The sequence below is a fragment of the Corylus avellana genome, chromosome ca3 (genome assembly GCF_901000735.1).
Source record: "Corylus avellana chromosome ca3, CavTom2PMs-1.0".
Classification (NCBI taxonomy): Eukaryota; Viridiplantae; Streptophyta; class Magnoliopsida; order Fagales; family Betulaceae; genus Corylus; species Corylus avellana.
Window position 1 is genome coordinate 26,284,847 of NC_081543.1, and position 15,805 is coordinate 26,300,651.

Here is a 15,805-nt window from a genome sequence, read left to right on the forward strand (position 1 = left end):
CCTTATTTTAACCCATGGAAAAGAAACAACTTTACCTTTAATTACGTTTTTACCTTATTTTTCTTAGATTAGAGTAGTTTCCTTTAATTTAATAGTTTATGCATTTTAAATTTTTATATAAAATAGCTAAACAAAATGATATAAACAAATAATAGTATAAACAAAATGTCAGTGTAATTTATTTTTTTAATTAAATTTAAAAGAAAATTTTGGCCAATGGGCTCGCTATCAAGCCTAGCCGAACACGACGGTGAGGTCGATTAATGGAGCAGTCGTTTGTTTCTGCTCGGCTTTGGTGTGATTGATATTAAGCCACATGCGTGAAATAAAAGGCTATAGTGACGGGAGTAGGTCCTTCTACAACACCGACAAATAGGAAATACTACGAGTTTTACAATCAAACAAATAATTGTTCTTGGTTTTTTCTTTATTATTTCTCACCAAATCCCACCATTAAAGCATATACGACGACCTTAAAAATATTCATGTACAACGCTGTTGCTCTATCATTTCTCTCTCCCTCCTCTCTTCCCATCTAAGCTGGATCGAAAAACAGTTCTAGGAATCTTTCTGATGCTGCTCAATCTCCATGTGAATTTTCTAGCTCCAATGCCCATGGACGAAAATGTGAGAAAAATTAACAACACGTATTTATTTTTTCTCATATAGCTACTTTACTGATTCTACCTGTTTCCCATTAAAGACTCTGTTCTTGAGCTCTGTTCTATGATTCTTGTGGTTAGACAAACACACCCACGAGAAAGCCCAGATCTTTAATTTGTTGTTAAAACTTGGTTTTTGTTTGTTTTTTTGAGAGAGCTAAAAGCAAGAGATGAATACAGCGATTGTAGCTGTCCTGTCTATTTTGGGTTACCTGACAATAACAAGTGGCTTTTAGAGGAAATCTCAGTTATCCCATGCATAAGATTACCATTTCTCATTTATCTCTGTTTTTTCCTTTTCATGAAAGTGAGTGTTCTGATTCTGTACCAAAGAAGAAAGTAATTACTACTGGTCCAGTTATGGCAGTTAGTGTCTAAACCAGTTCTTGAACTTCGAATAAGAATGAGTATTGGCTGCTTTTTTTCCCCCTTTCCTTCTACTAGTTTTCTAGCTCCAACTCTTCCGGCAACCATAAATTTTTGGATTTTTTTTTTTTTTTCACCCTTTTCTAGCTAGACGATGATGGATTTGAGCTATGGTTTGTTGGTGCAGAAACCGGGAGAAACCTGTCTTGGGATACCAAGAATCAAGAATTTGAGCTAAACACGTGCTTTGGTTGGGATTTAAGGGAATATTCCACGACAAAAGGAACTAGATTTGGTTCTTGTGTTGGGAAGATGAAGAATCAGGAACCCATTTGCATCTGAGCAGATTTTGAGCTTCAGAGTTGCATGCTAGAAGATGGCTACTGGGCTCCAGATGGAGGAGAGGGTGCCAGAAAACTTGAAGAAAAAACTTGCTCTAGCGGTGAGAAGCATCCAGTGGAGCTACGCTATCTTCTGGTCCATTTCTGCTAGACAGCCAGGGTACTATGCTATGCGTTTCTCTTCTTTTTTGTTTTTGTTCTTATTTTTGTTTTGTTTTTTTTTTTTGTTTTTTTTTTTGGCTAGAAAGTCAAAAAAAATTTCTTCAAATGCAATCTTTCTTTATTTCTGCACTTGGGTCAGATTGAATTTGGAAATTCGATACGAAATGCGTACTGGGCTTGGAAGAAATAAGTTTATCTTTGCAGAGAATTCTGTTCCATCTTACAATTTTTACCTCATGGAAGTTTTAAAATTCAAATATGTTTCTTAAATTCTGTATAATTTGGCATAATGTGGATTGTGTTAAATTACGTGCATCCAGATTATGATCTCTTCCTGTAACATTCTTGATGCATTTTCCATGTCAAGAAGAAGATATGCCAGTTTGTTCCAGTACTTCAAATTTCTTTCATATTCTGCTATGGTGCTTAGATATTGCTTTTTGACTGATTTGAAAGGGGAAGTGCTGGAACAAAAGAAAACGTAACTCCTCATTCTTACAATTCTAACATATTCTTCCTGTTCTTGATATGATAGGGTCTTGGAGTGGGGTGATGGATACTACAATGGAGATATTAAGACCAGGAAAACAATTCAAGCTTTAGAACTCAATGCCGACCAACTGGGTTTGCAGAGGAGTGAGCAATTGAGAGAACTATACGATTCCCTCTCAGCTGGTGAAGCTAGCCCACAATCTAGAAGGCCTTCAGTAGCATTATCCCCTGAAGATCTCAGTGACACTGAGTGGTATTACTTGGTTTGCATGTCATTCGTGTTCAACATTGGACAAGGGTAGGTGTTCGTGTTCAAGCATTACCCTTTTCATGATTTTCTAGTTATTTTTTCTCATTTTAGTTACATGCTTTCTTTTGTATGTTTTCTATGTAACTGGGTTGCGCCTACGCTTTTTAATGATATTTCGATTGCTTATAAAAAAACCCATCAGACAAGAGTAATCCTTTTCCCCTCAGAATCACCTTGAGCTACTACCATTAACCATGTTGTCTTCTATCTATCATGAAGTATGCATCTAGCCACAAGCCTTTACTATCTTCAATTCTTGCTTCGGATTGTTCTTAGGTTGCCTGGAAGAACATTAGCAAATGGCGAACCAATCTGGCTGCGCAACGCTCACTTTGCAGATAGCAAGGTTTTCAGTCGCTCTCTGCTGGCAAAGGTAGGTTACTGTTGCTTGTTTGGGAATAATTTATTGGTAAATAAAATTTCATACATATAGAATAAACTATGGCATGCTCCATTGCCAAAGAAACTGAATTTATTTTTTCTTTTTGGTTTTGGTTTCATGATGGACTTGCAACAACCGTCTTCTCAGAGTGCATCTATTCAGGTACTAATGTGATTTTTCTTTGCCCTAAATTATCTGCCTCTAAATTCACTTAAAATTACTCTCAACTCTAGAACTAAAACATGTTCAAAACATTATTCTAATTGAAGAGGAAAAACCATAAGAAAACCCTTCTTAAATTCAAAGATAAATTTTCATCGATGCTCGCGATGGATACAAAAGCCTTGGAAACTTATATGATTGAACTGTTAGCATAAAGATTGTTACTGAAGAGCCTATATTGATATCTTCAACTTTCAGACTGTGGTATGCTTTCCATTTTTGGGAGGTGTGATCGAGCTGGGGGTGACGGATCTGGTAACCTTTTGTCTCAGATTCCTGCTTTGATATCATAAATCATTTAGAAATTTGGTTTTACTACAGTTCATGCTGAAGTAAGTCTTTGTTGCTGTTTGTAATTTGTTTTCTGAAGGTTTTGGAAGACCCTAGTCTCATTCAGCACGTTAAAACTTCTTTCTTGGAGATTCCACATCCCATAATTTCCAAGAAATCCGCAGGTGCAGGAAACACAAGGAATGACAAGAATCCTGCTTGTGCTGTGCTTGATCAGGATATTCTGGACACCAAATTAGTTCCACATGTACAAGGTGAAGAATTAGATATGGTTTCTCCCAATAACAGTTCAAATGGATTTGAGCCCAATCAGCCAGCAGAGGATTCGTTTTTGGTGGAAGGAATGAATGGGGGAGCTTCTCAAGTACAAAGCTGGCAGTTTATGGATGAGGAGTTCAGTAATTGTGTCCATCATTCCATGAATTCTAGTGACTGTATATCTCAAACTTTTGTAGAACCTGAAAATGATGTCTCTGTTCCTAAGGGTGAACAGGTGAACGACCATTGTTTGCAGGACCTTCAAGAGTGCAATCACACAAAAATGTGCTTCCTGGATGTCCGGAGCAATGATCTGCACTATCAGAGTGTTCTTTCTTCCCTTTTAAAGAGTTCACACCAGTTGATTTTGGGACCATATTTTCGAAATTATCAGCGGGAATCCAGTTTTGTTAGTTGGAATAAAAAAGGTTTAGCACATTGTCAGAATCCCGGAGGTGAAACCCCGCAAAAACTATTGAAGAAGGTTTTGTTTGTGGTTCCTCGGATGCATGTTGGTGACTTGTTTGACTCCCCAGAGGATAATGGTATTAAAGATGTAGTGTGGAGACCAGAGGCTGATGAAATTGGTATGAGCAATGCATTAGCTGAGAGGGGGCAAAAGGAAAAACTAAATGAAAGATTTTTCACTCTAAAATCGATGGTTCCTTCAATTAGCAAGGTAGTTGAAACTCCATTTCCTGGTAGTTGGCAATAGACAACAATTACTAATTGAAATTTCTTTCTTCTTGTTTATGCAGGATGACAAATTATCTATACTTGATGATGCAATAGAATATCTAAAAGAGCTTGAGAGAAGGGTTGGAGAGTTGGAATCTGGCAGGGAGTTGACAGAGGTAGAAGCTAGGACAAAAGGAAAATCCCAAGATAGTGTAGAGAGAACATCTGATAACTATGGCAACAACAAAACTAATAACATCAAAAAACCACTGATAAACAAGAGGAAGGCCTGTGACATCGATGAAACGGAGCCAGAGAGAAACCGTGTTGTACCGAAAGAAGGTTCAACCGATAATGTGATTGTCAGCATGACTAATAGGGAGGTTCTAATTCAGATGAGATGTCCTTGGAGGGAGGGAGTGCTGTTAGAGATCATGGATGCAATAAGCAATCTCCAATTAGATTGTCACTCGGTTCAATCGTCCACAGTCGAAGGGACGCTTTCACTGAACATTAAATCAAAGGTATGCACTCAGAATCACAAAAAGAGTGGTTTTTCCCTTTTGTTTTGTTCTTGAAAAGGAAGCAGTTATTCAACTGTCTTTTGTATTTTCAACCGTGATGGTTTTGAATAAGCCTATTTCCTAGTATGATGCCAAACTTTTCCAATGTTTGGATACAACATTTTTGGATTAGTACTATGGACCAATCAATCTTTGTTGTCTGCAGTTCAAGGGATCAGTTGTTGCATCAGCTGGGATGATCAAACAAGCACTTCAGAGATTCACTAGGAAGTGTTGAAGCTCTTTTTTTTTCCCTAGAAACCTAGGGCTGTTTTAGAATCCCTGCTTCAATTGTCAGTGTAATATGTATATTGGAATCTATTGTCAAAATCACATCTTCTAGGGCTATTTATGCAGAGAGAGAGAGAATAAGATTTAAACATCTTCTGATATTGTACTTTCTTTTTCATTAGTAGTGCACTTCTATACCTAACAAAGCTTGACCCACAACCTCTCATTTATGATAGAGTAATATGTTTTTCTTTAAAGTGACATTCACTGAGAAAAGGAGCTAGAGTGAAGCAAATCCCTTGTATGCAGGAATTTGAACAAAAACATCCAAAACATCCAAACTGCTAATATATATATATATATATATAGACTATTATACGATTACCATATTGCTGCGATGACGTGACAGTAAAAATTAACTATCGACCTTTTCCTTTTGGTAAGCTTTTGTTAATTTTTACTGTCATATTATTTCATATATATATATATATATATATAACTGCTTACTAAATAATATTAAAAGTTTATATAATACTTTGCTTTCACAGGGATTTTTAAAATTCTCTTTGTCCAGACAGATTCTCTCTTGGCTGTCTACATTCTGCAATTTTTAAAAATAACCCTAGGACTAACCAATATCCCACTTAATTAATGTATAATGATAATATGTTGATGAATACAAATGTTTAGGACAAAAGCTCACCCAAAAAAAGACAAATGGGCAATTTGTTTTGCACATGGTTACTGTGCAAGAGAAAAGACATTGAAAACACAGTTGATGACAGTGTGTAGCAGAAGACAGACACAAAAGAACAAAAAGGACATGCTGTAAAAGGTGTTTGGTTGTTTTGTTAAAAGCCCCTCAGCACGGAAACCATTATTTTATAGAGCTGCATAGAAATCTGAGAGGTCCTGGCTGCCACGTCCATTTAAATTTCAGTCATTTTTGTATATTTAATATCTGCATGTGCTTTAATCTTCATGATAATCCCCAAACTAAGTGGAATAATTAACTCCAAGTTGCGATTTAAGTCATTTTACTACTGCAAAGTTGCTTAAATCCCCGTGAAGCCGGAAAGCAAAAGCGGTCTCACTTTAAGCAAAGTAAGAATTCATTTAAGCAAAGGATGAAGCAAAAGTGGTACTCCATTGGACTATTGCTATGATTCCCCATTTTTCTACTTTTGCTACTCCATTGGACCATTGCTATGATTCCCCCATTTTTCTACTTTTGCCACTCCATTGGACCATTGCTATGATTCCCCCATTTTTCTCTTGGAAGGCAAAAAAAAGTTCACAAAAGTGTAAATTTTTGCGTTCATTACGTGGCTTATTGAGCTGCAGCTAGAGCTCACTCCAGCTGCATTCCACCCCATCACGTGGCTTATTGGGCCACGAATAGCGCTCACTTACCCCATTCCCCATCTTTTCTCATTTGTAGTGGGAAGGATCCACCCCCCATTCCCCCTCTTTTCCCATTTGTAGTGGGAATGATCCACCCTCTATTAGTTTTGTTTCTTGTTGTTTTTGCTCTGTTTGTGTTTGTTTCTCTTAAAAAAAAAAAAAATCATTTAAATAGTATAAAATTAATTAAAATTTTAAATTAGTAGATACGTATAAAAAGGCTGACAAAGTATCCACACAATGTAATAGTGCAGGATTTACATTGGCCAACTCTAGAAAGTCATTTGTTAATTTTTTTTAGAGGGTATTTTTTGTTTTTTTTTTAAAAAAAAAAAAAAAAAAATTGTTTTGATATGACATAAAAGTGAAAATTGTTTTTGAGTGTTTTGTAAGAATTTTATATTTTAAATTGTTTGTTCATATTTTTATTTTAAAAATAGTAAACAAGAAGAAGAAAGAAAAAGCATTATTAAACAAAGCCAGTGTCATATGAGTCCATGGCTATCAAATCTTTTGCTTCTATAACAAGTAGTTTTGATAATTGGGAGACAGGTAGGTCAGTCTCTCTCTCTCTTTCGTGTAAATAAGTAAGATAAGATTTTCTAATGAAATGCCATGTCATATCCCATAATATTGTGACACGTATATACACTGCACAATCAGTTTCACCACGTCAATCACATGCCAAAATGGACCGCCACATCAATGTTACGTCATTAAAAATTGACCAATTAGAAAATCACTAAAATGTTATTTAAAGAAAGTAAGAAACGGTCTGCTATGAGAGGGGTTGTATTGGGACTTGGGAGTGGGAGGCCTTCCCAACAGATGGGGGGTGGCTATGAATCCCTCTCCCACAATGGAATAGGGCCACCCCTTCCTATAGCAGACCCTAGTACATTTTTTAATAACATGGTACATTTATGATATGGCGATCCATCGTGGCATGTGATTGACGTGGTGAAGCTAATTGAGAATATACACAAGGGTCAAAACATTATTGAGAATGACGTGATATTCAATCAAAAAATTTAACCCAAATGTGATAGAGCGAGTAATTTGATAATAGAATAAATGTTGAGGATCGATTTTGAATCATAGAGAGTAATTTGATAAAAAACTACAACCCTAGATACTAGAACAGTACAGTATGTTTTTTCCCCTAGGAAGGGGTGGCCCTATTCTATTATTATTCTCTATCATAGGTTGATGCATGAGGATTTTTTTTTTTTTTTTAATTCAATCTTATGATTCTCAAAAGCAGGACTAGTTTAGAGGTGTGGAAAGTGGAAACTACAGGCAGAGGCTTAAAGGTGAAATTATTTTTCGGTGGCAAAGACTAGGACTCTGAGAGCATCATTTATCTCAATCTAAAGGTAATACCCGTGGAAAAAGGGTCACCTAGCCTACAAAATGCCTTAAAAGAGAAGAGAAAAAGAGGGTTTAAGACTTTGACTATCAATGATTATTTCTTTTTTTTTTTTTAACAAAAAAAATATACTTTTCTTTTTTCTCTTTTGAAAATCCATGGCTTTTCAAAGCATGCTAAGAGGGAAAGAAGAGAGGGAGAAAGAGTCAAATATGAGACAATGCAATTTAAAGTTCGAATACACCCACTTAGCACAAAAATTGAAATCCTTCTACAATTGCGGTGTTTGAATTTTATGGAGTTTTCACAAATTTGAATTCTCAGCAATTTACTGTTTGTTATCAATTCAGAGTAATTCAGACAGTAAATGTGAGAGAGCCCTAAGAGAATCCACCTCTGAACATGTGGATAGGCTGTCCGATACCTGTTCAGACAGGTGAGCCCCATAAAGACACTCACATTTATTATCTAAATTGCTAACAATCTGAACAACAAAAGTCGGAGATCTCTATCCGGTGTCCACTAACATTTAGTCAGTCTAAGAGAAGAGGATGTGAGAGATTCACTTACTCCGAATAGACCCCACACCCTAAATTATCTGGATCATGTAAATTTTGCAATTCCCTATTTATGAACTGTCTGAATTTCAATAAAATTTGAACATCGTAAGGGATCTTTGCACAAAAATCTTATTGAATGATACTTTCTTATAAAAAAAAATTAAAATTGAATTGAATATAAGAAAAGCAAATATGATCCAAATACGTATCTAGGAGGTCTTTATTCTTCTTCTTCTTCTTCTTCTTCTATGTACTTTCAAAATCAAAAACAAAAACTTTTCTTCTTTTTTCAATGCTGCAATGACTTTTCTTCCACATGGATGACTCTGCAAAATGAAGCCTTTTGTCCCCTTGTCAATCATGCCACTTGTCCCATTCCCTCAAATTTTCAGTCCAAATCTCTCTCTTAATTAAATAATCCACTTAACTTTGGTGGCAGTCACAATCTTTATGAATCATGTGTATTCTAAGTTGCAGTCCAAATCCCTCTTCCAATATAATAATATTCACTTCACTTGAGTGGCAGTCACAATCGTCATGAATCTGTTTGAAATTTGTGTTCTACTAAATTTAGATGTACATCTGATCAGATTTAATCTGCCCAATCACAGCCAAGATGATCCTTAACATGGACCCCAACTAAGGTCCTTTCATACCATGATGTTTTCTATCACCAAAATGATGAAACTTGCATGCCCTTCTAAGTGGGCATGGAAAATTGGAGGGTATACATCATCAAAGCAATGATTCTAATGAAGTAGAGACAAGAAAACAATAGAAAAAAGGGATCCACTAAGTAACATATAATTGATCCTAACATCGACATTTTTCTTTCTAGCCTTTCCCCCATTTGAATAAACAAGACTTCATGCATGATCCCTTTCACACCTTTGGTCACCAACTTCCATCTCCTACTTGGAAGTCATAATACTTGGACTTGAACAGCAGAATTGATCTGTTATAAAGGGCGACATTTCCGCTTGTAAACATGATAAGTATTTTACAGTTTGATGGCTGATGTGTCAAGTCAGGGGTGGAACCAGGATTTGAGATGAGAGAGGACAGAACTAAAAATGAAAATTTTTAGAGGTAAAAAATTTATTTTAGGGGGTCAAACTCATAAAAATAAATAAATAAATAACATTTAGAAGAAAAAAAATTTACAACTTCTAGGAATTTTTTTTAAAAAGACAAAAAAAATGGGGGGACAAAAAGCAAGGGCAATTCTACCGCTTTATTGGGTGTTACATAAATTGTCGTGCCAACTTGTAAACTATTTGGAATTGAGTATTGATTACTTATAGAAAAAAAGGGTAGATGGTAAATATTTGTACAAGATTGATTATATTAAATTTTTTTTTTTTTTTTGTTGCAAATTCATCCTTGATTAGAATTAATAGACGCAGTTTCACCTCCTTAATTAAAAAAAAAAAACCCCAAAAATATGCGATTTTTTATAAGATGGAATCCAAAGACCACCTTAACTATGATAGGTAAGGTATAAAGAGAAGGTGAAAAAAAAAAAGGAGAGAAGGTGGCTGGGAGAGAGTCATGGTTACCTAAGACAACACTTTCTAAATGGCTTAGACCCTACATATCCTAAACAAGTGCCAAACTGCGTGGAGGTTTAAGAATAAAGTCGCCAAACTGCGTGGAGGTTTAAGAATAAAGTCGACAATTTCTGACACGATGAGCGAATTTAACATAAATCCAACATATAATTAGTATGTTAGGGTAAAGGATCTGATTCATTTAATTAAATGAGTCGGACTAAAATTGACCTATATAGTTTTACACCCATATCTAAACACGACCCAAACTCGACTCTTGACATTCAAAACTAACATTTTTTTAACACAACTTGCAAACACAACATGAACCTAATACGAAATTAACATATTAGGGTTGATGAGTCTAACCCGTTTAATTAAATGGTTTGAATTAGAATTGACCTATAGTCTTATATCTATGTCTCAACACGCAAACACGAATTATCACTCCTTACTTGAGAAAGACTACTCCACATCCAGCAACAAAAGAATGAAGGTGGCTAGATGTTAAAAGCTCCATTCTTGCCAAGACAGTTCTCAATACCATATCACAATTTATAGAAATATACAAAATAAGCGGTACATATAAACACACTCGCATTGGGTCAGGAACCAAAATTGCATATTCAATGTCTCAAAGCTAACAGATTTCAGAAACTATCACCACCAAAATGTAAAACAATAACTAATCGAAGTTTTCACACAAACTTTTATGGTCTTGTCCATTAAGAATCATTACCTGTAGACTTCAAGCATCAATCACCCTGTAATCCGGCTTGACTCATACTCCTACTTGCCTATCTATCTATATTAGATGCAGAAAGGAGGCAACAACTAAATCTGTAAGTAAAATGGTTGACGTTGAAAGCATTCAACACAGCATCATTCCCACTCAATAGTTGACGGCGGCTTTGATGTAATGTCTTGAACGACTCGATTTACCCCCCGAACGCTGTTGCAGATCTTTCGTGCTACATCATCAAGGAACTTGTGCTCAAAATAGTACCTGGGATATCACAGTTCCAAAGGGGAGAAAAAGTATTAGATATGAGAGCGCTTAAAATTGCACTCAAGAAAAAACAAGGATAAACCTATGTTAATTTTGGGGAAGATTGCACCACAACAGTCAATACTCAATACAAAGTGTAAAAGCTTTGCTTAGAAAGTGAGGACATAGACAATCTAACAAAAATATTTTTCTCTTCAACATGAGATGGTTAAATTATCCACTTCCATGGCTGATGGTTTGGCAAGGATGGAGAAGAGGATATGCTATACATAAGATGAGGTGACACATCTGACGTCCCCGTTCATCAGTCAAAAAGCTCTCGCTCTTACTCCTTAAAGCTTGTTTGGGTGTTGACTTGCAGGTTTTCACATATTTTTTCAGTCTTTGCCTCATCCTAGGTTAACTTCTGCTAGAAACATGTTACTCCTTGCAATTACCAGTCTAGTGGCACAAGAAAACAGAAATCCCAGACCTCAATTTAGTACATATGGACATCTGAAATGGCCTACATGTCTAAAATATATTCCCCGACCCCAACATACACACAAATATCCAGCTACATAAACAGTCAAAGCTGCTCAATCTCGAGCTATCTCAAACCCCGGCTCAAGTTCTTTGAATTCTACAAGCACTTCCAGCCTATGGTTTAAAATAATTACCCAAAACTGAGGATTTATCACTTATAGTTATATGGAAAGCTCAAGTATAGGACATACATACAGGTAAAGAAATGCTCAAAAGCTCAAGTTCTTGAGGTAAAGAAATGCTCAAAAGCTCAAGTTCTTGACAGAAATGGGGACACCTTTTTGTGCTACAAGTCTTCCATGTCTTATACACCTCTGGTGTACTTGCCGATACACACACAACATAACAAACTGGAAGCAGCTAAGAATCCTAGAACATTCATTTCACCACTGATAGAAATGGCCATATTTTCCAGAACCCACACGCCCAAATTATACAGAAAAGGTTGCTAGAATGTAAATAAAATATATAGCGGCAGAACATATAAATAAAGAACAAACTAAAGGCTTACCAATCCGCTGTCATTCCATCTTGACTTGTAACAGCTCTCAGAGCAACAACATGAGAATGTGTTCTTTGATCACCTTGAACTCCAACTGATCTTACCGGCAAAAACACAGCAAAAGCTTGCCATATTGAATCATAAAGCCCAGCATCTTTGATTGACTGAATGAAAATTTCATCAACCTGAGGGAACCAAAAAAAAAAAATACATAAGAAATAAATATTAAGAAGGTAAACCAAGAAAACCAACGAGTCCATCCATGGCTAAACACGATGTACCTGGCGGAGGATATCCAAAGCATTGCCTTCAGTTACATCACCTAACACTCTTACAGCAAGGCCAGGCCCAGGGAATGGATGGCGCTTTAAAAATGACCCAGGAACATTCAAAATCCGTCCTAGTTGACGGACCTTGTACATGAAAAATTAACAACCAAAATAACATTATAGCAGAACAAAAACAGATAAATATGCACAAGCCACTAGGAAGTTAGAAATGGAAACCTCATCCTTGAATAGAAGTTTAAGTGGTTCAATGAGCTTCAGTTTCATGTCCTTAGGAAGCCCTCCAACATTATGATGGCTCTTGATTGTGTGGGAGTGGGTTCTTCCAGATCCAGGTGGCGGGCACGATTCAATCACATCTGGGTACAAAGTCCCTTGGACCAAGTAAGACGCTTTCTTTCCTAGTTTCTGCTCCAACTCTTGGCCAAAGGCATCAAATATGGAAATAAATTCCTTCCCAATAATTTTCCTTTTCATTTCGGGATCTACCACGCCTTTCAGCTTGCTAAGAAATTGATCCGTTGCATCAACACAAGTAACAGGCAGATGAAGATCCCTTTCAAAGGTTTCTACCACTCGTTCTCTCTCCTTATACCTATAGGAAACAGAAACCATAGTAAAAAATATCTTGTGAGAAAGACACCAATAGATATATTAAGGAAGCCTATAAAACACATAAATATTTGACAATTATTATCATGTCATTTGTCATTATCTAATGCTTCCACAACACAAGTATGGAACTGATTATCTTTTTGGTATTATAGGAAAAAAAGCTCCTTGCATTCTAACCTCAATAAACCATTGTCAACAAAAACACAATGAAGCCTATCTCCAATTGCCTTATGGACAAGAGTAGCAGCAACCGTGGAATCCACACCACCCGATAAGGCACATATCACATGATCTTCGAGTCCCACCGTGTCTTTGATCACTTTTATTTCTTCATCCAATACATTTTCCATATTCCATCCGGCAGTGACTCCACAAACCTCAAAGAGAAAGTACCGTAGCGTTTCCATTCCTTCAGGTGAATGTGTCACCTACACAAGATTATGAGAAATTTTCTGCTGAGTAGAGTTACACAACTCATTGGTAACAATTGTGATTTAAGAGAGGAAGGGCACAAAATCAATTTTTCCAAAAATGAAGCAATTACATTGCTTTTTTTTTTTTTCACCAAGTTTTATTGACTGGTAACAAGCAGTATAGTGACAAAAACTCTTCTCAGTGCTAACATTTATTGAGCTTCTCATATCAAATAAACAATTTAAAATCTGAATTAAATTATTCTACCATGTCTTCCACTTAGAGATACACAAACATAATCCAACCGTCAAATCAAACCATTGCAAACAAAAGAAACCTACTACCCCTATCCATTTTGACTTAAGTGCTTACACATACATAAAAAACCACACAAAAATCAAACACAACTTAAAATCTTATACTTAACAGACATAACTCACCAAAAAACAATTTCCAAAATAAACACTTTTTACTTGCACTGTTGCACATACATCTAAAACCTCACAAAAAAATCAAACATAATTTAATCTCATCCTTAACAAACAGAACCCACCCCAAAACCCATTTCAATTCAATTACGAAAGCTTCAAAGCAAAGCAATTTTGACATGCATCTAAAACCCCACAAAATCAAACATAACTTAAAAATCCTATCCTTAGCGAAGAAAACCCCACCAAAAGCAACTCCCAAAACAACTACTTTTCACTCCAAAAACAAACAGAACCCAGTTCATAACCCATTTCAAGTCAATTACAAACGCTTCAAACCAAAGTAATTTCAACTGAACTACTTACACATATATCTAAAAAAAATCAAACATAACATAAAAATCCTATTCTTCACATACAAAACCCACCATAAGTAAATTCCAAAACAACTACCTTTCACCCCAAAAACAAAAAGAACCCACTTCAAAACCCATTTTAATTCAATTACAACTGCTTCAAAGCAAAGAAATTTCGACTAAAGTACTTGCACATACTTCGAAAACTCCACACAAAACAAAATTAGTCGAACACAACTCAAAACGTATCCTTAACAAACAAAACCGACCATATTCATCAAAAAAATTCTCAGAACAACCGCGTTTCACCCCAAAAAAAAAGAGAACCCACTCAAAAACCAATTCCAATCCAATTAGAGAACTCAAAATCAAAGCAACGCCAAAACCCAATTACCTCCGGGTGGTACTGAAGCCCGTAAAACCTCTTAGCACGGTTTTCGATCGCCGCCACCGCACCTTGCTGGCTTCGGGCCACGACCTCGAACCCGTCGGGCAAGCGCGCCACCTCGTCGCCGTGGCTCATCCACACGACCTGCTTATCCCCGACCCGCTTCGACCCGAATAGCCCCCGGGCCGGAGCCGAATCCACGTGGATCTCCATTCTCCCATACTCCTGCTTCTCGCCGACCTGGACCTCGCCGCCGAGCCGCTGGACGATGAGCTGGAGGCCGTAGCAGATGCCCAAAACGACCACATCGTTCTCCTGGGCCCACTCCGGAAACCCTGACGGGAACGACGGGGAGTCCACCGTATGGACGGAGTGGGGTCCGCCAGAGAGAATCACCACGCGCGGGTTCAGCTCGGCGATGGCGGAGAGCGTGGAGGTGCCGGAGATGCATAGGGAGAAGACGGAAAGGGATCGGATTCGGCGCGTGATGAGGTGGGTGTACTGGGAACCGAAGTCCAGGATCAGAACCAAATCCGATTTCACGGCCTTCGGATCCAAAGCCATAGCTTTGTGTGGAGGTGTGTGGTGGCGTTGGAGTACTGCTAGGGTTTAAGCCCACGAGTAAAGAATAAAGACGTGTTTTGTAGGGTTTTTGGGGTTTGGGAGATTGGCGGGAAGTGGGGCTATAAATATGTGGTCGTTGTGAAGTGGAATCAAAATGAGGGAATAAATCAAAGTAGGGTTTAACAAATTGGCTAAAGTGAAAGTGAAAAGGGGAATTTTTCTTTTTTTTTTTTTTTTTTTTTTTCCGAGATGGATGTGTAAATAGTGCAACAAAAATGTATTTTACATAATTCGATGTAGATGACTTTTTAGTGTTTTGTTTATCTAATTTAGATAAAAGTAAAAAATGGCTAAATTTTTTAACTTCTGAGTGCTCTGATAGGGTGTATATGTTGTTATTTTATTTAAAATTTTAAAAGACGTAATACTATATAAACTGTTACATGCTACAAAATAAAATTTTGATCGTGAAAATGAATTTAGTTGTGTGTTAATACAGTATAGAGTAGGTGTCAAAGAAAAAATATAGTGTAAAATAGGATTGAGATTCCCTAAAATTCTCCTTAAATTTGAGATTTTCAAATCTAAAAATCTCAACTGTCCATCTCATCTAAGCGTTTAAAATAAGCCAAGTTTCAGAATTTTTGGAGAAGCTGCTAAACCTAGGTGGCCCTCCCAAAACCTACAATTTTTTAGGTTGGTTTCCTACCCTAAAAAAGAAAAAAAAAGATCTACCCTTCTTCTTCCTCTGCCGTCTTAACCAAGCATTTAGAATTACGGAAAATTCATGTCATATATATATGTGGAAGTTTTCCTTCCTTATCATCCAAAAACAATTATACATGATAATTGTACCTCATAGTAAGATTTGGAATT

At 36.7% G+C, this 15,805-nt stretch overlaps 2 protein-coding genes across 2 annotated transcripts; one reads left to right on the plus strand and one right to left on the minus strand.

Annotated features, from left to right (window-relative positions):
* The first annotated feature begins 437 nt into the window (after positions 1–437).
* On the plus strand, positions 438–5,215 carry LOC132175948 (transcription factor EGL1). Its single transcript, XM_059588046.1, has 9 exons — positions 438–627; positions 1,216–1,529; positions 2,067–2,321; positions 2,610–2,706; positions 2,863–2,877; positions 3,136–3,192; positions 3,308–4,165; positions 4,245–4,688; positions 4,894–5,215. Exons 2-9 carry the CDS (start codon positions 1,405–1,407, stop codon positions 4,963–4,965), a joined length of 1,923 nt encoding a protein of 640 aa, XP_059444029.1. The 5' UTR covers positions 438–627; positions 1,216–1,404; the 3' UTR covers positions 4,966–5,215.
* Positions 5,216–10,374: 5,159 nt separating this feature from the next.
* On the minus strand, positions 10,375–15,063 carry LOC132176629 (uncharacterized). The gene is made up of 6 exons (XM_059588890.1): positions 14,372–15,063; positions 12,957–13,207; positions 12,384–12,759; positions 12,159–12,290; positions 11,887–12,062; positions 10,375–10,847 (listed from the first exon to the last, which is right to left on the minus strand). Exons 1-6 carry the CDS (start codon positions 14,927–14,929, stop codon positions 10,724–10,726), a joined length of 1,617 nt encoding a protein of 538 aa, XP_059444873.1. The 5' UTR covers positions 14,930–15,063; the 3' UTR covers positions 10,375–10,723.
* Between the last annotated feature and the right edge of the window lie 742 nt (positions 15,064–15,805).